The following is a 25,456-nucleotide window of genomic DNA, read 5'->3' as shown; positions in this document are numbered from 1 at the left end:
AGAGTTGAACGTTTCATTATCACATCATCTCCAGGAAATGTCCACATTCTTGTTCAATGTAGCCTGGGCATAAGTCATTATATCCACACTGATGATTATAATCAGAAATGTCACTGTCTCAATATTTTGTGAAAGTACCAATAGTCACCCCATTTTGTATATTGAGGTGACTTTACTTACAGATCAGATCTTTCCATCTTAAGTCATACTTAAGCATAAGATTAAAACTAATCCTAATAAATCCATTGAATTAATGAGGCCCCTGAATTATAACAAATGCACTAAAGCTGTTAGAAAATGATCATCTGCAGTCAATATAATTCCTCTCATGATTTTATTTTTCTCTAGCTTCAGAATATTTTTATGCCATGTTATTTTTAACATAGTGACACTTGCAGTCATTTCTATAACACAGATTCTTTTCAGGATGTTTTTGGTCTTTTGTAAACGTTTGTGATGTCATCATCAAATTTCAACTGCAACTAAAGAAACCAGTTTTTGTCCAACAGAACACACTGTAAATAAATGATGCTCTTGATCATCAAGGGATTGTAAAATGTGTTTGAATGCTGACTGGTCAATTACAGTGAGCTTTATCTTTTAACAAACAGCAGTTTTTGAAAATACGACCACTCAAAAATATGAATGGGTATCATGAAATGGGCACTGCAGTTTTCATAACGTTAATGAACTGTAGATGTAGCTTCTAAAACAATAGAATAATATACTTTGGCATACAACTTTTCAAACATTTTTATGACATCTGTAGGAATAAAAAGAACAAAATAGAACATCATTACTGTTGCTCAGCTTTAACATGTCCTGACAGCAGAGACACTCACTTTACTTTGGTAGAGGGAGAATTAAATGACAAAATTATACCTGATTTATACTTCTGCATCACAATGTCACAGTAGGCACTTATGGTAGCCATCCCCCGTGTACATGGACTTCACTGCTCCAGTGAGAGTACAGTCATCAGGTATTATAGAACATTCATACTCATTCACTGTTTCAGACAAAGAGCTGTATCAGTGGGAGTCAACAGTTCATGAGAAAAATTTTTGCATGAAAAAAAGCTTTTTGTCCACGAAGAACAAGCACCAGACACATGAAGGAGTGAATAGAAGTAGTATGGGGCAATTGACATGAATCAATCCAAACTGAATCAGCTAATAAACAATGTCCCCCAGTCTCTGAAGGTGCAATACATAAGAAATGGCCTCTTGTGGAAGTTATTCACTAAACAAATAGGGGGCAGCATATCACCGGAGTCACAGCCAACTGTTGCCCAACTGGAGCTGGTTAGCCCAGAGACTGGTAGCTTGGAACACAGGCAGAGTGTTTTCAGGCCTGGGACAGGAGGGGCCCAGCAAGAATTCTGGTGGAGAGTGGTGCAGGCACGGGCACTAGAATTGGAGCTAGGTGAGCGGGCAATGGAACTGGGCTCAGCAGCCGTCCAGGGAGCAGACTGAGACTGAATGGAGGCCAGTTTGACAACAGGGAATATGGTCATTTACAGCGGCATTGAACAGGACTTTGACTCCAGGGATGACGAAGATAAGTTTGGGTCAAGCAGGGGAAGGAGAAGTGTACAGATGTAGAGGAGCAAGAGGGTGGTCAGGTATCATCGCTGAGATATCCTATCAGACTATCCCCTCTTGAGGTATAAAAGTGGTATCACAAGACACAGTATGGACTGGTTCTTGCTGGTTAGTGAGCTTGCTTAATTGATATCTATGTGACACAGTACATAAACATCTTCATAACATAAACTTATTTCTTCACATTTTGAGCTTCACAAAAAATCATACATAATGCACCTCTAATACATGACTAAAGCGTTGAATCAGTTCCACTGGGCCACATTACATTTTAGGTGTGTTCATATGGCCATGTCCAGCTCCTGTACAGAACCACCGACACAGAAGTATAAATGAGCCTTAACATGGAAACAACAGTTTTTCTGCTTCGTTAAGTTTATCAAGAGGATGTGTTGGTACTCATTTAACGTGCAATGGCAATCTTGTAAAAATAGTCTGTCAAGTGTTTTTAAATAACAATTTAGAACCTGACCATTCAATCAAGGTGTTTTTAAAGTCGGAGTTCAGTAAAGTCATGCCTGCAAAGACTGGCTCAGGACATCTTTATCACAGCACAAAGACTGGAAGCAGAGCTAAATGAAGCCTGGTCTGTATCAGGTCAAAATGTCTTTTTGAGTTGTTGGGTGGCTTTTCTCCACACAGTTAATGGAGTCCTCTAGTCCCGGTCTAACACTGATGCTGGACTTGCTCTATCTTACCCCTGATACAGGACTAGTATACTGTGCATCATGGTCATGTGTCGCCGTCTCCTGAAAGTCCAATATTTCAGTCACTGAATCATAAACTGCACACACGCATGCAAACTTACTTTGGTCACTTTTGGGAAAAATACACTGACCGGTTTCTATCCCAACTATAACCATAAGCGATAAAAAGTCCTGGGTTGTGACTGTCGCTTTGCACAGAGATGCGCCCTGATCTCCTAATCAGACAGGGTTGTTTTCCGAAATGTTGGGCTAAACTGGCAAATACACAACTGAAATTTCACAGGAATTTCCTGTGTGAAATGCTAGAACAAATCAACAGCTAACCTTAAACCTCTCCTGCAGGGACCCAAGGAAGTTGCAGAACTACATTATGAAAACGATACGCTCTCATTGAAACACTTCTCAGCACAGGACAACATTCTTTTCAAACTAAGGGGTGAAGTTTGCCTGAAGTAGTATCACAGTGAAGTTATTAGTGTAAAGGTGAGTCTGACAGTCCCAGGTGATGTCCTCGTGTTCAGCAGGCCATGACAAAACATCTATCAAAAACTTCTGGCCTGGTAGCTAAATTCTATTCACAGTCATTTAACTCCTGAGCACACATTGTGTTTGTCCAGTCACAGCAGTGTGTGTGTGCGTCTGTGTGTGTGTAAGGGGCAAGGTGAGGTGGGCTACGAGTCTTTGAGTATGCTGATCTGGGCAAAGATCTTGAGCGCAGGGCCCAGTTTGATGTTCATGGTTCCCATGAGATGGTCCTCTTTCAGCAGCAGCAGAGCCTGTCCATCAATCTCCTGAGAACGGAACTCCTCGGCAATCTCCAGACAACCTGTAGCCACACACATCTCCAACGGTCAGCTGATACTACAGCACTGCACAGAACACTGGTCCCTCATAATCATTAGGGCTAATGGTGCGTTCCACTGCACTCAGAACCAGGAAAAAACAACATCTAACACAGAAAGGTGCAAAAAAAACAGTCAGTCAACTCAGACAAGATCCACATAGCCCGACATGAACACACATGACATCACAACAGTATGGCGGCACACAGGTAACAATTACCTTTACCTTTTCATCATTTTTTACTTTATTTTTTTTGTTTTATAAAACAGCTTTGCAGTTGTCATATTCACTTTCATTCTGTTAATCTGTGCTAAATAGAAGTCTGTGAGAGAATGTCAGCAGAGACTACTCCTGTCTTTTTTGAAAGTGCCAATAACTGTTAAATCTTGTGCTGTAGTTGCCTGTGACGTCCGCAGACTTTCCATTCAAACAGCCCTTTGCAGCGAGTGTACATCTTTTTCCGCGCAGATGCACTGGGACTCGCACTGCAGATGGATAAATGTTTTGTTTTTGTAATGTTTATGTTTTGAACAGATGCAGCTTTTATTTTTTTTTATTTTTGCTGTCTGTTTGTTGGAAGGACTTTCTAAATAAAAGGGGGACTTAAATGATGAAAAAGTAGCCACGTTCAGTTCAGTCAGAGAACTCACGTTTGAAATGTTTATCACAAAGCAGAACGTAGTTAAAGTTTGGCGTCGAGGCTCTGACCGTATCACTCCCCGCAGATATGTTTACATGAGATATTGGGGAGTGATGATTAAATATATTCCCCCGTAGACAGAGCCTGCAGGTGGATGCTGGGGTGGTGGTGGGGCTGAAGGAGCAGGCAGCGATGCTTGTGCAGGGCAGCAGCGACACTGCCAGAGGGAGAGAAGGAAAATTGTGCTCCTTAAATAGCCTGCCCAATAGAGAGAGTGCGTTTGTAAGATGGTCTGGAGAGCAAAGCATGTCACGTGTGTCAGTGCAGCTCGAGTTGATTGCCTGAACTAGCTCACAGGCTTCGTTTCATTAATATAGATCATTGACAATGCAACACACTAAGGTGCATCTAGAGTCGTTTTGCATTTGAATCCTGGACAGCTTAATCTTGATGCCAGTGAAGAGTCACACCTCTAGTTGGAACTAGAATAATCTGTATGCAAGCTCAAGTGAAATGACAAAATGTATCTTCTGCTTTCTACAGGCAAAACTATGTCTATGTTTCTCTTTTCTTTTTCTTTATAATTTGGATATATTCCTGATGTATTTCTGTATTGACAGGAGTAAAAAGAGGTCTCTGCATATCCATCTGAAACAAGGATGAATTATTCTACTACCTACTTACCATCTTTCCACTGTGTTAACAATCACCATCCCCAATTTGGTCAAAATAAATCCTTAATTCCCAGCATAAGATGTAAAAATGTTCTGGCTCTACACGCTCTGTATTTTCATGCTGCTTCACTGATGTCTCCGCCCTCTGCCCTCTGCCCTCCGCCCTCTGCCAAAAAGCAACCTAGGCTTTATTTGTGATTGAATATGAGTCAAACCTTCATGTAAAAGCATAATTACAATGAAAGAGGCATTTTTAAGATTTACCGTAGTTTCATTTTCTGGCAAGCTACACATGAACACGAGCATTGAGAACATTGTTTGTGCATGCAGAGTTTACTAAACAGAAGGTTTTTTAACTACTCACCGTAGGAGCTGGATCTCCGGTGCACCACCGTCATGGCAGACAAAAAGTGTCGATCCCCGAGTGCGACCTAACAGGCAGTGGAGGAGTGGACCGCTCCTCAAGCCTTCCTGTTAGGTAGTGAGTAGTTCAAAAACCTTCTTTTTAGTAAACTCAAATTCATTATAACTGCCCTCTCTGTCCTATCACCTGCCCTTTATCGCTATCAATGGCAAAGGTGGCAGCAGGACTCAGCTCGACATTTGAAAGTGAATAGAAGTGACACTAATAGTTGAGGCAGCACTCACCTGATAGAGAGGAGATGAACTCATAGACGTCTGCTATGTTCCACTGGCTGGGGTCACTGGGCAGGTAGCTGTAGGGTAACAGTGGCAGCTCAGAGCCTTGCACCACAGGCACCCGCTGGGTGGCCAACAGGGGGGGCAGGGTTCTTTTGTAGCCAGACAAGTCTGAACATTGGCTGGACTCTCCCTGTGCAGGGTGGACTGAGTGACTGGGGGACAGAGCAGTAGCAGTAGGCTTCTGCACAGAGAGAGCAGTCTGTCAAAGAGATAAACAAAACCCTGAGCTAAGAGGAGAAAATATAATGATACATACCTCTCACATGATGATTGGATTGAATGTTGAATGCTATAAGACAGATCAGGATGCACTCGACTGATTTCAGAGACTGCAGTCTTTGTACTATCACACACAGATGGCAGTCCTTCACTTTCACCAAAGTCAGGAAGCCTTTCAAAAAATAAATCACATCGAAAGTGGAAAGCTGGCTGTGGTCTCACCTTCTTTTTAGAGTCTAAACTGTAGTTTTTGTGGTTTCCGTTCAATGCTCTTTGTTTCTTCACGTTCTCCAGGCTGGTTTTGCGGTTTGGGAAGAGACCCATCCTCTTTGTGCATCCCACATTGTAGCTACAAAGAAAGTTAACATGATCAACTGAGACTCAGTCTTAAAGAGTAAAGCCTGATAATGCATCTGAGCTGGGTCATTTTAATTTTGTTTTATTTTTACTACCAGTGTGTTCAGACTTTTTTGACATGCCCCATTCTGTACTCCATAACTCTCCATGTCTCAGGCTGCTGCTTTGCACCTCATACAAGAATTAGGGGAGTCACAATTCAGATTCTAAATTGACAAGCATTACTTTTTCCCCAATCCCCACCTTCTGGTGTCCCTCCAAAGAAAAAAAAACACAAACAACACTTAAGGGATGACACAGCTAGCTTACCTAAATTGGACTGATACCAGAGCAAATTCCAGTAGCATGAGTGATGCTAGATTTATTTTCATTTTTTAGAGATCCTTTATTGATTAGTTTGGGACTTTTCTAACCCTAACCTGAAAAAAGTCTTAAGTATGGTCAATAGTCATAGAAGTCAAGGTGTTTTGAATTCTTTTAAAAGAAGACTTTGGAAACATAAAGGACAATTGTCAGAGCGTCAAACCAATCATTTGCCGATCTTTATGAATTTAAATGTGACAGTCTACCAATGGCATAGCCAGCAGTGCTAGAAAAACAAGGTAGCTGATAAAGAGGATAAAGAGTTGGATTTGGGCCAAAAGCATGTTCAAAATCTTCTTGTTATCCACCCCAGGGTAAATTACTGAAATCAAGAAAATAAAGAGACAGCAATGTGTTCCCTGCACAGTCTTACCGTTTGGCACACACTGTAGAACAGAACCTCTTGGACCTCTTGAAGATATAGGCAAAGTCAACTCTGCCACACAGCTCACAGGTCAGCATGGGCTCCTGCTGGACCTTTAACTCTGCGGAAACACACAGTCAACACACAGTCAACTGGATGCAGGCAACCAGCAACACACAGGAGAGCCATAAACAACCAGTGATGTTGGTGGTGGGTGTCCATGTAGTGAGTCTCCAGGACCCAGAGGGGCTCATTTCAAAGGGTGTTCTGCTCTTTTTGTTAGCTGTGTCACTGTACAAAGAGCAACGCTGAACCTTCATAACTTTAGTTTTGCAAAAAAAGTGGACTTATTCAGAAAATTTGAATGAGTGCAGCTTCCAGATCCAGATCCCTCTTCTTCCTATCTGCTGTGCTGCAGCCCTGCCTTCAAAGCCCCTTCCGCAGAGGAGGCTGCTGTGCATGAGCAGGCTTGTAACCATGGTAACAGAGGAAGCCAGATAACCAACATGGCGGATTCAAAATAATAACAACAACCACAACAACAACAACACAAGCCCTGATTGTTCTCTTTTTGACCAGTACAACTAAATTACAATGACTCATGCAGATCACTGTAGATATCCCGAGTGACAATATTCCTCACATCGGGGTAGAGTTACCAGGTAATCATTCAAGTAATCATCATCACCATGCTGCCTTTCTGACGCATGAGTAACGTTCTCTAAACCAATTCAACAACTTCAAAGTAGGGATGCACCAATTGATCGGCTGGTGACAGGAATTGGCTAATTTTCAGGCCACATGAAAAAGATCGCGCAGCATCAGCACCACATATGCATGCACGTGTAGTAGAGTAGACCTCGCGGATTACAACCTGTCAGCTGTATGGAAATTCTTAAGCATGAGTGAAGAAGACAATAAGTATGCAATATGCAACAACTAGAAGAGCCTGGAAGGACAATACCAAAAACTTTTGGCACAGCCAATCTCATCCGACACTTAAATCAAAATCATCCGGTGGAGTTTGCAATGTTTGATGAAGCTAGCAAAGGCCAACGCTCAGGGGCTAAAGGTAAACGTCAAGGTACAGCTAGCACTGAGACAAGTCAACCTCCTCTGCTGGCTTATATGAACTAGCGCTGCAACTAAGAATTAATTTGGTTGTTGACTAATCTGTCGATTATTTTTTCGATTAGTCACGATTATTTTATATATATATATAAAACCCTTGAGCAGACAGTATATATATGTATATATATGTATATATATATATATGTATATATATATATATATATATATATATACATACATATATATATATATATATATATATATATATATATATATATACACATATATATATATATATACACATATATATATATATATACACACACATATACATATATATAATATATATATATATATATATATATATATATATATATATATATATATATATATATACATATATATATATATATATATATATATATATATATATGTGTGTGTGTATATATATATATATATATATATATATATATATATATATATATATATATATATATATATATACATACATTATATATATATATATATACATACATACATACATATATACATATATATATATATATATATATATATGTGTATATATATATGTGTGTTATATATATATATAAATATATATATATAATATATATATATATATATATATATATATATATATATATATATGTGTGTGTATATATTATATATATATATATATATAATATATATGTGTGTGTTATATATATATAATATATATATATAATATATTATATATATGTGTGTGTGTATATATATATTTATATATATATTATATTATATATAATATATATATATATATACATATATATACATATACATATATATACATATATATACTGTCTGCTCAAGGGTTTGAATTAGGGCCTTGGTTGTGGTCCGTGGGTTGGTGTTGACCTCTCGGCAGATTCTCCTGGCAAGTTTGGGGGACACCTTACACTTTCGGCCACGCCCACTGAGGTTTTTGACAGTGTTGAACCTCTTGTGCTTGTTGATGATGCTCTGGACGGTTGAGACAGGGACACCATACTGCTTGGAAATGACCTTGTAACCCTTTCCTTCACTGTGGGCCTGCACAAGATGCTGACGCAGGTCCTCACTGAGCTCCTTCTTCTTTACCATGATGACCAGAGATTAACAATGACCTGAACACTTTCCCACTATTTATACTCTTCTGGAAAGATGCTATTTTTTTTAACCTTGTTTAACATTTGGTCAACAAAAAAGGTATTCATTCCAATGAGACATCATGAAATAACTTTGGGACAAAGATGAACACATTTGGGACATTTTTGTTGAGATATTGCCAGGGGTATGAATAATTTTGAACATGGCATTTTTTGGTAATCCGACAATAAAATACCCATGAATTTAAGAGTTTCTTGAATTGTGTATTGTTGTCGTTCTTTCACTTGTTGGTCACATATAATTCATAAACAAACGTGACAAAAATGCATTAGTTTCATCGCAAAAATAAAAAAATCACAAAATTAACAAGGGTATGAATAATTTTGAGGACGACTGTATATATATATATATATATATATATATATATATATATATATATATATATATATATATATATATATATATATATATATATATATATATATATATATATATATATATATATATATATATATATATATATATATATATATATATAACTTTGAGAAACGTTTTTCCATTTTGCCTAAGCTAACTGCAGTTCCCTTCTCAGTGGACGAGACAGAGCCTGTTTTGGCTTCACTTTCGTTTTTGTTCGGACATTCGTCATTGTTGTTTTGGATCCATAAAGGAACGCTGCCCGACCCAGCTGTTTCCTCACCGCCTGCAGAAGGAAGCGATTATCTTCAGAAGGAGACGAATCCATCGAGTCGACATAACACTGTGAAAAGCCTGGCGTCAGCTTTTAGGATGTTAAAGCTTGACTCTTGCGCTCCCGAACGAGTTTCGAGTTTCGAGCTTCGACTCAGACGGGCACCCACGCTATCAAGTAAGAGGCTTTTGTTTGGGCTTAAAAAAATAGTATATAGCGAGTTTTCTTTGTTGTGCTTTTTATTTTGTTGTGAAAGGCCCGCCGAGTAAGATTTGTGGTTTACTGTACTGTGTGCTAACTGTGTTATTATGCTCGCTAGGAACTCATATGGGCTAACCCAACCTATACAGCAGGCATTACCAAATGGCGGACCCCGGTCCGGATCCGGACCGAGTGTTGATTCTGACCTGACCCGTGACCAATCACTGATAAATTCACAAGAACAGAGAGCCAATCAAACCTCTTGTTTACCCTGCACGCACAGCGCACTGAAGCAGAGAGCAGACGGCACTGAGAGCATGGCGTGCTCAAAAGTTAGAAAAGTTGATGCGGAAAACCGTTGTTTTAAAGAGGAATGGACGAAACAAGGCACAGCGCTTTTGAGCGAAGCTATCCCCCGAAGTCTGAGCAGAGACCGCGCAAAATATCTGAACTCCGAGCCCAATATGAGAGGTCAACTCGACTCATCTCGCACACCTTTACGGCCCAGCAACGTGCAAACGAATGTTCACTGAAGGTATCGTGGATTTTGGGGCAACATAAAAAAACGTTCAGTGATGGGACAGTTGTGAAGGAGTGCTTAAACGCGGTTGCAGAAACATTATTTGAAGGAAAACAAAGAGACGAGATGTGTGAAAAAATCAAACAAATCCCCATGTCAGCTTCAACAGCAACCAGAAAATCTGAACTATTAGCAGATGATGTTCTTGCACAGCTTGATACAGCTATTCAGAGTGCACCATGCATATCATTGGCCATCGATGAGTCCACAGATGTTAGTGATAATGCCCAGCTTTTGGTGTATGTAAGATTTTTTCACAAAGACCAGAAGAAACTCTGTGAGGACCTGCTGGGTGTAACGCCACTTGAGACACAGACACGAGGAGAGGACATATATGCAGCAATAAAAGAGATGTTGGGAAAGAGGGGCATAGATCCGAAGCAGATTGTGTCTGTCACTACGGATGGCGCCCCTGCCATGGTCGGAAAAGACCGAGGGGCTGTGTCCCGGATGAAAGAGGACAACCCAGAGCTTATTGCTTACCACTGTGTGATCCATCAGACTGTTTTGTGCACCACTTTATCAGAACATTTTGCAGAGGTAATGAACACAATGATGAGACTCATCAACTTCCTCAGGGCATCCTCATCCCTTCAGCATCGTCCCCTGAGAGAATTCCTGGAAGATGCTGAAGCAAATGCCAATGACCTCCTACTGCACAACAATGTGAGGTGGTTGAGTAAAGGCAATGCACTGGGATGTTTCTGGTCTATTAGAAAAGAAATATCAGCTTTCCTAAAGCAGGTCAAGAGTGAGAGAGCAACAGAGTTTTCACTTTTTCTGGAAGACGAAAACAAAATGAATATGGTTGCTTTTTTGGTTGACATTACATCACATCTTAATGACCTCAACTTAAAGCTGCAGGGTCAGAACAATACAGTTGCTGATTTGATGACAGCTGTTCGCTCTTTCCAGAGGAAGCTGGACATTTTCAAAGAGGATCTTGAGGGAGAATATGAACACTTCCCAGAACTGAAGGAACAACTTCAGGATGAGAGAGACACTTCTCCCTATGTTGACTTCATAAACAAGCTGATTGGAAACTTCAGTAAAAGGTTCAACAGCTTCTGCCTTGGCCAGCAGCTCCTTCTGCTAATCCAGAATCCTTTCCTCATCAGAAATGTCAGAGAATATTCCAAGGAGGTGACACAGACATTCAGGTGGGCACATGCAGGATCTCTACAGCTCGAGCTCATTGATCTGCAAGGAAATGCTGCATTAAGAGAGCATTTTGAGGCAACTGACCCTGTTACCTTCTGGCTACAGACTGTGTCTGAGAGTGTGTTCCCTGGTCTAACCAAAGTAGCGCTGCACACCTTGACAATGTTTGGATCGACTTACAGCTGTGAGTCAGCTTTTTCCACCATGAACATTATCAAAAATAAGTACCGCTCAAGGCTCACCAATGAACACTTACATGTCTGCATGAGAATGGCACTAACTCCATTCCAACCGAGATTTAAGTCTCTGGCAGGGCAGCCTCATGCCCATTTTTCTCATTAAGAGAAGTTAAAAAAAGAAAAAGAATAATCAAAAGAGAAAAGGTGATGTGCAAAGCTCTTTTTTATTTATTTTTTCCCTAAAAAGAGCCATTTTTTATTTACGTTTTTTGTTTTAATGTTGACCTGTTTTAGGTTACTTGAAGAGTAGGCCTTCAGCTTTTTAGGCTGGGATCTCTTTAATTTAAGAAAAAAGAAAGATGTTTAGTTAATGCTCTGTTTGCACTTGATTTGTTCAAAGAGGAGACACTTTTTGACTTTTTTTTTACTTGAAGGGTAGGCCCTTAGTTCTCAAGTCTGTGAGCTCTTTGATTAAAAAAAAAATGGTTGTTAGGCTCTGTTTGCACTTAATTAATTTTATTCTGAGGTTTCTGTTTTCTTTAATCTGAAATAAAGGCCTTAAATTCATTTAACTGGGAATGCGTTTTTGTGGTAAAACTGCTGTCTGTTGATTATAAGTGAACTATGTTAAAAGTGATAATAAAACATTATTGAAACCATCTGAAAATGGGAACATAGGGTAGACTGAATAATATGACACAAGCTGGACCTCGGTTCGGACCTTCTATTTGGAGGAAATTTTAGTAGTGGACCTCAGTGACTTTTAATTGAATACCCCTGCTATACAGTCTTGCCGCCGTGTGTGACCACAATACGTCAAACCTACTGCTGAAGCATCTTTGGCTTCTTGATCTGACCCAGAGGAAGCATCTGCCAAAGAGCCACGTAGCTTACTGTTTTCAGTACATGACGAATACGGAGTTTGTCATGTACTGGTTGAGCAACAGCTGCCGGCCCCTTGTGCAGGTACAGAGCTACCTGTCAGAAGTGCCCATTAGTAGAAGTGACGATGCAGTGAACTACTGGAGGATCAACAACAATTGTTTCCCTGTGCTTGGTCCACGTGCCTGTGCCTATCTCTCTGCACCATGTACAAGAGTTGACAGTGAGCGCTTGTTTAGCCTGCCTGGAAACGTAACAGATGAGAAAAGAAACAGACTAACTGGTGACAAGGCAGAAACGCTTCTGTTTTCAAAGAAAAACCTGCCATTGATGTACAAGTGATTGCAACTGTGTGTGTTTTGAGAAATATCTTTATGCTGCCAGGCTACATTTATTTAATTTTCTTTTGTTATTAATATATTCTTTTATTGCCATTATCTCTTACATCTGTTTTCTGACAGAAGTTTAGTTTTCCAAATATGCCTTTTGAGTTTGATGTGAAAAGAAGAATGGCTATTACATAACGCTGCAGTTTTAAGACATGTGAATTTGCCACACCAAAATCTATATAGTTATTTTTTCTAACGATTAGCTGTTAAAAAAATGTCATACATATTTCCAAATATGAAAATTATGTTCCAGGGCAGCATGTTCAAATGCATCATGACAACTGTTTTTGTAGTTTTAGTTGGATATTGGATGTGAACTGAAGGAAATGGTTGTTCCATAACACTGCATTTTAAGATGTGTGTGTGAATTTCCCACACCATAATTTATAAAGGGCTATTTTATAGCAATTACAGTGCATGCAGTAGTGTGTAGATGTCCCACACTTGGAAGCATAATATTTTGATACTGCACCTTAAGTCAGACTTGAAGAATTTGTCTGTTCACCTGTTCCAATTCTTTTAACAGACATGAAAAGTTGATTGTATTTCTATGTTAAAATGTTCTATTAAAGAAAAGACAGAAAATTAATCTCTCTGTGCTGTAAAGTGGTTTGAAAAAAGAAATCAGAATTGGCTAAAACTCCATCAAATCGTAATCAGCCCAAAAAATGGCAATCGGTGCATCCCTACTTCAGAGCGTACAGGACACAAACTAACGTTATTACTACCTGGTCAACTGAAAGACACTTTGCTAACCAGTAGCCATAAAGACAAAGCTAAACACCGGAGTTTGTACAGTAGCTAACAAGCTTGATCGATATGGTGATATGCACTATTACGAGTATTACTGTAATTGCAGCCACCATAGCCTTGTGGTTAAAACACAGAGTGAAACATATATCAAGCAGCGGTCCTTGTCCAGTAGAAAAGCAGCTAACTCTGCGTCGCTCTTGAGTCCTTACGAATCCCGCAGCTCCCTCCACCTCTGAAATGACACTCCCATATTAATCCTTGTTTTCTCTCTGGCACAGTTCAGTTCTTTCTTTTTACACTGCTTTTCTTTGTCAGTCTTCTTATTTCTTCTCTTTAACGCTGGCAATGGTGGGGCATTCTTTGTCTCTGTTGTTGTTGTTTGGTCTCCGCTACTGTTTACAGTTTGGGCTTGAAAGTATCTGACCAGGAAAGAGCAGACACTGCGCCTGTACAGGGGAGGGGCACTGCCCAGTATGCGCTGCTCATGGGAGGGGGGCTGCCAGCAGCGTATGCGCGAGAGTGATTGACACTTCTCAGACACTTCCCTTTGCTCTGATTGGATGTATTGATCTGGGAGCGGTGGATTCTTACAAATCAAATTACGGCCAATATCAGTAGCCATCAGGAGAGACACCCTGTGCTGCACTGCGATTTTAGTACTGCACTATGATCGGTAAACTGCAAAAAAAGACATCCTGGAGCCCTATCACATCAACAGGATTCAACAAAATAGTGTTTTATTTCTATGGTTTCAACACGGGCATCTCCTGGATGGTGCCTGGAAATGAACTATGTAGTGCAAGATGTGGCACACAGTATCCAGTCTGTCACAAATAAGATCACACAAACAACAGGCAAAAATTCTCAGGCTGTCTGGGATCAGCTTTAGGGCCTAACCCTAATCTTCAGTCATTTTTCAGTGATTGGACAGGTCTGGAAGGGTGTAAAAATAAGTTGGCTTTGAACTTCTCTTTCAGCAGTTTTTTTCTTATTTTTAATCATGTGATAAATCAACCAGAAACATGCCAACACATTTTGTGTTGCAGCCCCGTGACAACAGTGTTTTGCACAGTATCTCATTTGTACATGATCAAGGGAAATGTACACCACCACTCTGAGTGTCAGAAATAATTTAGGTGCGACTGGTCTGAGAACTTAGAAACTGAAGAAGTTTACCTTTTGATGAGAGGCCGTCCATCTTTGAGTCTCCTGTGTGTCTCCTGAGGCTCTCAATTGAGAAAGATGGACGTTCAACCTGCAGACAAAACAGACTTAATTTTTTAAGCTAATAGGCTACGTGCACGTAACCAACGAGTTCTACTTCTGCCCCCTTGAGTGTACACTCGATCATTTCCATTCACTCCATTGTTACTTTGATGTTGACCATGCAAGATGGCATATTTCATCTGTTGTCTGCAAGGCCTCCCGAAGATTTACGTCAACAACGTCCACAAATCCAGTGACAGATGTAGTGTGTATGAGGGCGTTATGTCATCCGTCAATGGACAGATCAAAACCACCTCACAGTTTAAGTGTAGGATGAGTGTAGCGTTAAGATAGCGTTAAGATGGTTACCCATATTCCTGGGTTAATCATGTTCTTTTGTTTCTTTGCTCTAGGTTAACCATGTTCATGTGGTTGGCCATGTTCCCCATTCACATTAAAAAACGACCAATGTATGCTACGTTACTACTATGTTTTCACTTACAACAACCAGTGGTGTAGTACAGTTTGCTTTTCCAGATATGCTGAACATCCCAGCTAGGTAAAACACAAAGATATGTATACAAGTTTATGTAAACCTGCTGAGTTGAGGTTGGTATTCTGCAATCTTGGTACTTTAAGTGGGAACACTGAGACTCTGAAAATCACATGGTCTACACCACTGACAACATCAAAAGACAGAGATTTTTAATTCCTTTAAGAACAGTGCTTACAAGAAAACAGTTAAGTTTTTACTAACAGTGTACAAAAATAAATGGTATCCTACTTGTGTAATTGGTCCATATAAATATATGAAAAATCAGTTGTGCTATTCTTTTTAATATTGTTTTAACATTTTTAACATCTTGTTACAGGTGGGGCTGAAGGATTCAATCCCTGTAGTGCTGGCCCATCACAGCTGTACATGTGTAGCTGGATCAGTGCTGTGTAACCATTGTGTGGCTCTACTTTTCCAGTCTGCACATTATTCTCAGCTTGACGTTCCAGTATTTCCACCAGTGCTGAGCTGTATGGAGAGTGAACAACAGTAGCACAAGCCAAGAACCCTGGCAAGTCTTGGAATAACGTGACTATAATTTCAATACTGCTTCTACACTCACACACACACACACACACACACACACACACACACACACACACACACACACACACACACACACACACACACACACACACACATCACATACCGTAAATCCTCTAATATTGGCCTGTATTCCATTAGCAGCCAGGTCTCTAACATTTGCCGGTCTCGCTGTCGGCAGAGGTACATAAAGACCGGTCTCTAAAAGGGGCCGGGGCTATTATTAGAACCTATGTCTTTCTGGGCAGGCCTCAACATTATGCTTGTGATAGTAATATGCAAGTACCACAGGGGGGCAATGTTTGCTAATGAATCTAAGCCATAGCTACGGTAGCCTGGTCATGTCAATCACCTCGCTCTTGACTAGAGACGTCAGTCACCGGTAGGCTAACGCTGTTTACCATGGCAGCTGAGGAGCCAAAGAGGAGACGAAAATTTGAGATCAAGTTCAAAGAGAACGTGCTTAAATATGCTGCAGAGCACTCTGGGGAGCAAGCTGCTAAACATTTTAACACTGACCCGAAAAGAATAAGATACTTGTAAAAGCAGAAAATGGATCTAGCGGCAGCAAACAAAAAGAGAGCAAGACTGCCAGGAGGAGGGAAAAAAAAGGTTAGTGAGGAGTTGGACACAAAACTCTCTGAGTGGATCTATTCAATGAGGGACAATCATAACCGAGTGTCAAGAAAGATGATCCGAAACAAGGCTCTGGAAATCTACCCTACAGTGAGTGATAGAGGTGCGCAATTTCTGGCTAGCAGGGGTAGGCTGCAAAAGTCTTTAAACCGAAATGGCTTTGCATTGCGACGTCGCACCACAATGGCTCAGAAGGACCCAGATCTCCTCACAGTGAAACTTGTCTCATTCGTCAACTACATGAGCAAGATTGTCGTCTCAAAAAGAATACTGTAACCATACTGTGCTTCCAAGAGGGACAGGTATGTTGAAATTAGCACTCACGTCCAGTGGCTGTTCTAGCTTTCATGACGCCCTGGGCGAACCTCACCTCCAGCGCCTCCCTCCGAAAAATGGACAGAAAAAAAAAACTCAAAATAACTTATTTAATAAAGTTATTGGAATTTTGGCCCAACATACACAGTAACAGCTACAATAAAACATATATACAGTCATAAATACAAATAGGTACCAACAATCAAAAGAACTAGTATAATAGAATGAAATATAAATAAAATAGCGAATCAAATTTCTAAATTGCACAAATCCTTCATCACACAAGTACAATAACACAATTAAGAGAGTATAATAATTTTACTACACTTTCTACAAGAAACACAAAATGAATACCAACCAACTTCTAGATATATTTTCCCCACTAACCAATGACTTCCTGAAGTATTGATGGTGGCAACTTCTTCCGTCACTGTCGTTTCTAGGGAATACAAAGTCAGATGTTACCTGACTTGGTCCCCAGGAAACCTGTTGTGTCTGAATTCTCACAGTCAGAACGGAAGGCCAGTTAGCAGGTCAGTGCACAGAGGCTCATCCTCAAGAAACGATGCTGCTCCAGGCGTTTCTAATGGAAATGTTTTGGGTTTTTTTTTCATTTTTTTCACGGTTATTTTATTCTAATTGCATTGTTTTGGTATATTTTGATTCTATATAAGCTTGGTATTGTTGTTACTTTTGTATTTACTTATTTTACTTTATTATTATTATTTTTTTGATGTATTGGATTAAATCCTTTGTGTCCTGACACTTGTTATAAACATGCGTTCAAGGAAAATTCAACAAAAATAATTTTGAAAAAGTAACAGGAGGACAAACTAATACAACAGGACATAACTACTTGTATACGTATTTTCGGGATACTGTGCCTCGGTTCCAATTCTTGACAAAACTCCCTGCAGCCCGTGCCATCAACGATACTGATCGGCCTCATGTCCTTACATATGAATGAAGCAACTTTCTTCATGCACACCTCTTGTCGTGCTGCAGACAAAGAGCTAGTGGCGGGCGGTAAAAAAATATGAGTCGAGATGTGGCTGTTTTAGTTGGAGTTCCAGACATCATGGCATGCTTATTTGGGAGCACATTTTCAAGATGTGTCCTCATGTTGCAAGTGGTGGAATAGTAAGTTAACTGTGGCTTACACAGCTTGCATAACTCACAACTTTATCTCGAGGCTCCACATTATTGCTGCCTACTAACCAAAATCCAAAGTATTTCCAAATGGGGCTTTTTAGGTTGCTTGGAGTCCAAACCACTCTTTCTGCTGCCGAGTTGGACTTTTTCTCTCTGCCATCTGCATCTGCCACAGTTTTTGTTGCGTCTCATTTTCAGCGGTGAGTGACGCTGTGCTTGTGTGACTCCTGTGACCTGTCCCTGATCCGTCATGCCATGCGCTCACTTGCAAAGCAGCAGATGATGTGTTCTTTTCGACAGTCGAAAATTAATTTTCACAAGCGAATCGCCGTTTTTTTTAATATTCCAATATATATTCAAATTTAGAAGATTTGTTGACAGCTCTAATCCACACTACCAGAAGCTTCATCTGTGCAGCCCAAAATTATTATTTGGGATAGATTTGGGAGTTTGAGGCCTCCATTCAGCTTGGGCAACTGTAAGGTTTTAAGTTGAATTCTTGGGTGCTTTTTTTGCCATATAAATTTTGAAATTATTTTATCCAAATTATCAAATTTGGCTGACCTACAGCCATTTGACAGCAGCCTGTGGCAATGAATAGAGTGTTTGCATCCTGGTTATAAAATTAGAGCCAAATCTTTTAATGTTTGCAATAAGTATAGCAACGATACCTGGTCAAATGCTTTTTGGGCATCTAGGGATTTGATTATTGACTCTGATTTCTTATCTTGCTGGTATCTCCCAGCAATAAATCCAGTCTGGTCTGGATGAATAATTTGGGTGATTATCTGATTGACTCATCTAGCCAAGACTGCTGTCAGTATAGTCATTCCTTGAATAGGACGCATTTCTACTTGAGTAAAAAGTAAAGACCCTTTTTCTTGGAAACTTGCTCCTCTATATGTCCACTGGCCTGATTCTCTGGATAAATGTTTTGATGCAGGAGATTTAGCCTGGTTGCCAGTCCATTGATTGTGACATCACACAGTTAAAATATCCTCCCATCAACAGCAGTCCAGTGCTATACCATAATATTGCATTAAACATTGTTCTGATGAAGCCTGGCTCGTCTTCGTTATGTAGGTGCATATACGTTTATGAGGGACACTGCTATGCCATCAATCAACCCGTTAACCAAGATATATTTAGCTTAAGTGTCTTTATGTACCAATGTTTGTGTGAAATGAATTTGTCTGTGCATAAGTATGGACACCCCCTTTTTTTTCAGATCGATGTGAGGAGTAATACACTTTATCGCAATGACTTTTTTAACTTTTCATGTTCCAAATCAGATAGGTGGGTTTCCTGCAGGAATGCTACCTGACAGTTGGCTTGTTTCAGCTGGTGTAGGATTTTCTTTCTGTTAACAGGATTATGAAGACCCTCAACATTGTAACTTATAATTTTTAGTGTGTTCATTACTTATAATACATGTCATGTATTTCGATCCCAATGTGCCGGGCACATCGAAACAGATGGTGCCAAAATAATCGTGACTAATCAACTAATCAAAAAAATAATCAATAGATTAGTCGACAACCAAAATAATCATTAGTTGCAGCCCTAGTTCATATAAGCCAGCAGAAGTGCTGAAGTGTTGGTCTTTGCTACCTTTGTCAAACTTTGCAAACTCGACCAGATGATGTTGTTTTAAGTGTCGGATGAGACTGGTTGTGCCAAAAGTTTTTGGTGATGTCCCTCGATGCCCTTGCAGGTGTTGCATATTGCATACTTATTGTCTTCTTCACTCATGCTGAAGAATTTCCATACAGCTGACAGGTTGTAATCCGCGAGGTCTACTCTACTACACGTGCGTGCGCACGTGGTGCTGATGCTGAGCGATGTTTATCATGCAGCGCGCACGTGCATTAAGACCGTCACGGCCAATCACATGAAAATCAGCCAATTCCAGTCACCAGCCAATCAATTGGTGCATCCCGACTCTGAAGTGGTTGAATTGGTTTAGAGAACGTTACTCATGCTTCAGAAAGGCAGCATGGTGATGATGACTACATGAATGATTACCTGGTAGCTCTGTCTACCCCTAGAAGAGGGATCTGGAAGCTGCACTCATTCAAATTTTCTGAATAAGTCCACTTTTTTTTGCAAAACTAAAGTTATGAAGGTTCAGCGTTGCTCTTTGTACAGTGACACAACTAACAAAAAGAGCAGAACACCCCTTGAAATGAGCCCCTCTGGGTCCTGGAGACTCACTACATGGACACCCTGCACCAACATCACTGGTTGTTTATGGCTCGCCTGTGTGTTGCTGGTTGCCTGCATCCAGTTGACTGTGTGTTGACTGTGTGTTTCCGCAGAGTTAGAGGTCCAGCAGGAGCCCATGCTGACCTGTGAGCTGTGTGGCAGAGTTGACTTTGCCTATATCTTCAAGAGGTACAAGAGGTTCTGTTCTACAGTGTGTGCCAAACGGTAAGACTGGCAGGGAACACATTGCTGCCTGGGGTGGAAAACAAGAAGATTTTGAACACGCTTTTGGCCGAAATCCAAATATTCATCCTCTTTATCGGCTACCTTGTTTTTCTAGCACGGCTGGCTATGCCATTAGTTTAACAACAATTGTCCTTTATGTTTTCAAAGTCTTCTTTAAAAAGAATTCAGAACAACACCTTGACTTATATGACTACTGACTATGCCTAAGACTTGTTTCAGGTTAGGGTTAGAAAAGTCCCAAACTTATCAATAAAGGGTCTCTAAAAAATTAAAATAAATCCGGCATCACTGATGCTGTTAGAATTTGTTCTGGGAAGTGGGGGTGGGGAAAAAAGAAATGCTTGTCAATTTAGAATCTGAATTGTGACTCCCCTAATTCTTGTATGAGGTGCAAAGCAGCAGCCTAACTGTGAGATGGAGAGTCATGGGGTACAGAATTGGGCATGTCAAAAAAGTCTGAACACACTGGTTGTAAAAATAAAACATAATTAAAATGACCCAGCTCAGATGCCCCATCAGGCTTTGCTCTTTAAGACTGAGTCTCTGCTGACCATGTTAACTTTCTTTAGCTACAATGTGGGATGCACAAAGAGGACGGGTCTCTTCCCAAACCGCAAAACCAGCCTGGAGAACATGAAGAAACAAAAAGCATTGAAAGGAAACCACAAAGACTACAGTTTAGACTCTAAAAAGAAGGTGAGACCACAGCCAGCTTTCCACTTTCAATGTGACTTATTTTTTGAAAGGATTCCTGACTTTGGTGAAAGTGAGGACTGCCATCTGTGTGTGATAGTACAAAGACTGCAGTCTTTGAAATCAATCGAGTGCATCCTGATCTGTCTTATGGCATTCAACATTCAATCCAATCATCATGTGACAGGCATGTATCATCATATTCTCTCCTCTTAGCTCAAGGTTTTGTTTATCTCTTTGACAGACTGCTCTCTCTGTGCAAAAGCCCACTGCTACCACTCTGTCCCCCAGTCACTCAGTCCACCCTGCACAGGGAGAGTCCAGCCAATGCTCAGACTTGTCTGGCTACAAAAGAACCCTGCCCCCCCTGTTGGCCACCAAGTGGGTGCCTTTAGTGCAAGGTTCTGAGCTGCCCCTGTTACCCTACAGCTTCCTGCCCAATGACCCCGGCCAGTGGAACATTGCAGATGTCTACGAGTTCATCTCCTCTCTACCAGGTGAGTGCTGCCTCAACTGTTAAGGCAGGAACACACCAGCCCAACCGTTGGATGTCTCAAGCATTTGGAGAGACTCGGACGAGGTCGGGAACAAATATGTTTGGTGTGTTCAGCTACGTTGGAAGCATTCAGAGCTGTTTGGACGTTGTCTGCTCAGACTCAGCATGCGAAGTCTGAGGAGGAGGGCCGTCGGACGTCTGAGCCATTGGATTCTCTGATTGGCGGTGCACTAGCTAATCAGCGCGATGTGTGGGAGGGTCGGAATACTGTGTGCGCATTGGTTTTCTACGCACGGCATTCCGTCATTCCCCGTTGTCATGCTTTGCAGCAATGACTTATTGATACCTTCCAGTGGGCTTGTTTGTGTCTGTAAAAGGCTCACTAATTAATCTGATCAATTTACTGCTTGACAGATCTCCTTGGAGCGTTGTATCTGTTCCATATTCCAAAGTTGATCTTGTGGATCAAGCATTTTTAAACAAAAAAGACTGAACAGTTTTGAGAGAGTACTCTGAGCTATCATTTGTCTTAAATGACAGATGTGGCTGCATGATTATCAGTGTGCTACATACACCTTCAATTGCTCTGCCACGACTAATGGGGACAGTGGTATTCTTGACAGCAGAAGTCAATAATAACATTACGGGATGTAATGCAAGCTCTATGAGCATGTTCATGCTACTAGCCTAAATATGTCTTGTGGCACATTCAGACTGTATCTAGATTGGACAGCAAGTCTGACTGCAAAAAAAACACATTGACTGTGATTATTGCAAATCAGGTCCAAGCCACATTTGGAAGTGGTTTGAATTGCAATTCAAATTAGATTTCTACAGATGTGTCTCAGATGCACTGGTCGCTCTTACCTGCAAATAGTCTTTCGTGTCACTCGCAAAAACCAAAACCATTTTGGTTCGTCAGTCCACTGTTTCAAAAATTTTCATCTCTGGTTTGGTTTAAATAAATCCTTAATTCACTGCGTCAAAGTAAAACTACTCACGACTTAACAGGAAGGCTTGAGGAGCGGTCCTCCTACCTGTAATGTCGCACTCAGGGATCGACACCTTTTTGTCTGCCATGACAGTGGCGTGCCGGAGATCCAGCTCCTACGGTGACTAGTCCAAAAACCTTCTTTTTAGTAAACTCCGCATACACAAAAAATGTGATCAATGCTCGTGTTCATGTGTAGAGACCCTGGTGAGACTACGAGCAAAGTTTCATGTTGTGTCAAGCCTTCTTAGTGTTTTAAAAATAGCGATTTTGATGCTAGTGTAAGAGTGCCCCTGCACTCCATTGAAAATGAGTTTGACCCAAAAAAGAAAATACGGTAAATCTTAAAAGTGCCTCTTTTGTCATAATTATGCTTTTACACAAAGGTTTAACTCAGGTACATTCACAAATAAAGCCTAGGTTGCTCTTTGGCGAGAGTTTCACTTTAATTATACGTTCAGTCCTAAGACTCTGTAAGCGGGATATCTTTTTTCTGGACGTACTCCATGGCTTTTATGGGGTCAACAAACTCCATGTCCATCTTTATATGAGATGCAGAGTCTGGCTGGATAAAGCAGGCTGTAGCAGACTCCTCTCTGTCCACGTTGCGCTCTACGCAAGTCCATTAAGCGTAATTTTGAGATGAAACGTGAAGACTTTCAAAGACCAAGCAGACAAAGCAGTCAATTAAACGTGCTGTGTCCAGATATGATAAACAAGCTCGTTCCCTCAAAGTTTTTACCACTGCTAAAAATCAGACAGATGCAAGCTATCGCATTGCGCATTGCATTGCATGGGATGCCATTTATGGATGGCAAATTTATTAAGGAGGCTGTTTTTTTTAATTATTATTATTGAGCTTGAACAGATACAGGCTTTAAGACAAGGCACTGTGGTCTCAGTTTTGGTTTGCCTCTCTTCCCAGAGCACATATGTTTATGAAATGCTTAAATGTTTGGGGTTGTGCTTTATGGATGGAATAAAATTCTACAACTAGATGAGAAGAAAATTTCAAACTGGCCCTCCATGTCTCAAAGGTTGCCGACCCCTGTTCTAGAGGTTTTAGTGTTGTTCTCCACCTCGGCTTTACTTCACTGGGTTAGGGTTACTGATTACATCAGAGTAACAATAAGTACAATGAAAAGAGAATGACTCTGTGTTGTTTCGATGTGTGTGACAACTGAATTTCAACAACTTGAGCCATTATCAGACCAAATTGTTAAATGTTCATGTTTCTTTAGATGCAGTGGTAATACTTGAAATTGGCAAATGGGACTTTTAGTTCAAAAGGTCCTATAGAACTGAGGTATTTGCAGATAAACTAATACACATATACATATATATATTTATATTTATATTTATATTTATATATTTATTTATTATCTACTTATCTAGATATCTACTTTAAAAAGGATACTCTTTGTTTTATCACAACTTATGTTTTACTTTCAAAACTTTGGCCATCTATTTGTGATAATAACACTGCACTCAACAAGTTAGTCGTTAACATGTGACAATGAATTGAGAGACATCACTATGAACAGGTAAAGAAACATGAGCAGTTCACTGATAACAGCTGTAATCAACCAGTCCACAAGGACAGTGTCCTGATGAGCTGATCATATTGTGTCTATGTATAATGACAATTTTATGAATGCAGAGCTCCATACTCACTGGGAAAGGCTCAGCACCCTCCTGGATGACGAAGCCTTCTATCAGATGGGTGAGGATGTGGGACTTGACTAAGGCCTGGGCTGGTATGCTTTCTCCATTGTGCTGGCCGCTGTTAGTGTTCCCATTCCCAGAGGTCATGACTTGAGCAATGGCCGCCCCTCACCTGTCAACACAAGCAGCAAGGCAAACTCAAGCACTGAGCACTTGGACCTGTCCACAGTGGCTGCTGCTCAAATAAACACAGAGAGCAGTGGTCAGGTTATCTAGACATGGCGATATAATGTTAGCGATATAATGTTAGCGACAATGTTAGCAGCCTTCCTGCCATCAGTTGTACACATGGTGTTTCATTCCTAAAAGGATTTGGTGCCGATGTAAAGAGTGGGTCATAATGTGTAGCATTCCATTTTGAGTCGTATTTTATTACTTTTGATGCAGTCTGGCGTGACAAACTCCTCACACATCATCAGTCCGTTAGGCTAACAAGGACTCGTGTGTATTGTTGTGCAAACACCTCGACTCAACACCGAGCTCTCATTATTAATGTGCACGGCAGATAATGAGTCAGCCGTTACTACTCTAGTGACGGTATGAATGTGGTAAACAGTTTATATTCTAAAGACTTACTTACAGAACGTTAATAAACCGGTTAAATTCAAACTAGCCGACGAGAAGAAAGCCGTTGAACACATGTAATGCAGTGTACGGACCATTCTTACACATTAACGTTAGTTTATCTGGTGTTGCGTAATCTTATCGCTCGCCCAGTAAATCATCATTTGGCCCAGTGCTTACAGGGACCACTTCGACATGCGAATGAATGAAAGTACACAGCGTCACTTTTTAAACATAGAGACATCTCAGAGAAGCTGGCTTCACTTACTTTACCAGTCCGAATCCACCTCTGAGTGATTTAGAAAGCAGGCGCCCCGCTCAGTAACAATGGTCGAGGGAAGACAAGCTCTTTGTTCAACGGCTCCAAACAACGCTCTCATTTACTCACACTCCCTCTGCCACAGCGGCGTGGAGCCAGTCCGCCTCTGACCGACTGATGGTGGGACAGCGGGGCGAGGCGAGGCGAGGCTAGGCGGACGGAGCCAGCACGTTACACGAGAACCCGCAAAGATAGCGACAGATTCATAGTCTCACTTTGTCTGCGCTTTGTGCTTACTACAGCGGCACACACTGCAAGCCTCTCTCTGTGTGTGTGTGTGTGCGTG

The 25,456-nt window shown here is 40.7% G+C and overlaps 1 protein-coding gene across 15 annotated transcripts; it reads right to left on the bottom strand.

Moving 5' to 3' along the window:
* Window positions 1-315: 315 nt before the first annotated feature.
* LOC119022243 (polyhomeotic-like protein 2) lies at window positions 316-25,444 on the bottom strand. 15 transcript variants are annotated; one of them, XM_037102899.1, is made up of 9 exons: window positions 24,237-24,375; window positions 17,138-17,218; window positions 16,789-16,847; window positions 14,700-14,778; window positions 6,483-6,594; window positions 5,612-5,738; window positions 5,117-5,369; window positions 3,805-4,011; window positions 316-3,137 (listed from the first exon to the last, which is right to left on the bottom strand). In XM_037102899.1, the coding sequence occupies exons 4-9, from the start codon at window positions 14,719-14,721 to the stop codon at window positions 2,983-2,985; spliced, it is 876 nt and encodes a 291-aa protein (XP_036958794.1). In that variant the 5' UTR covers window positions 14,722-14,778; window positions 16,789-16,847; window positions 17,138-17,218; window positions 24,237-24,375; the 3' UTR covers window positions 316-2,982. The 15 variants fall into 15 exon arrangements, 14 of the variants coding, with proteins under 14 accessions (XP_036958794.1, XP_036958795.1, XP_036958792.1 ...); XM_037102900.1 differs by having other exon boundaries at window positions 16,789-16,843; XM_037102897.1 differs by having other exon boundaries at window positions 17,167-17,218.
* Between the last annotated feature and the right edge of the window lie 12 nt (window positions 25,445-25,456).

The sequence above is a fragment of the Acanthopagrus latus genome, chromosome 7, assembly GCF_904848185.1.
Source record: "Acanthopagrus latus isolate v.2019 chromosome 7, fAcaLat1.1, whole genome shotgun sequence".
NCBI classification, from domain to species: Eukaryota; Metazoa; Chordata; class Actinopteri; order Spariformes; family Sparidae; genus Acanthopagrus; species Acanthopagrus latus.
The sequence above is the reverse complement of the archived record's forward strand: the minus strand, read 5'-3'. Positions and strand labels throughout refer to the sequence as shown.

Bases quoted from the DNA above. Each gene is read 5' to 3' on its own strand.
- LOC119022243 (XM_037102892.1), bottom strand. From the start codon at position 24,374: ATGACCTCTGGGAATGGGAACACTAACAGCGGCCAGCACAATGGAGAA. The intron at 6,595-14,699 runs GTAAACTTCTTC...GTGTTTCCGCAG, and splicing joins GGACGGCCTCTCATCAAAAG to AGTTAAAGGTCCAGCAGGAG. The intron at 5,739-6,482 runs GTAAGACTGTGC...CTTTCTTTGTAG, and splicing joins TCTACAGTGTGTGCCAAACG to CTACAATGTGGGATGCACAA.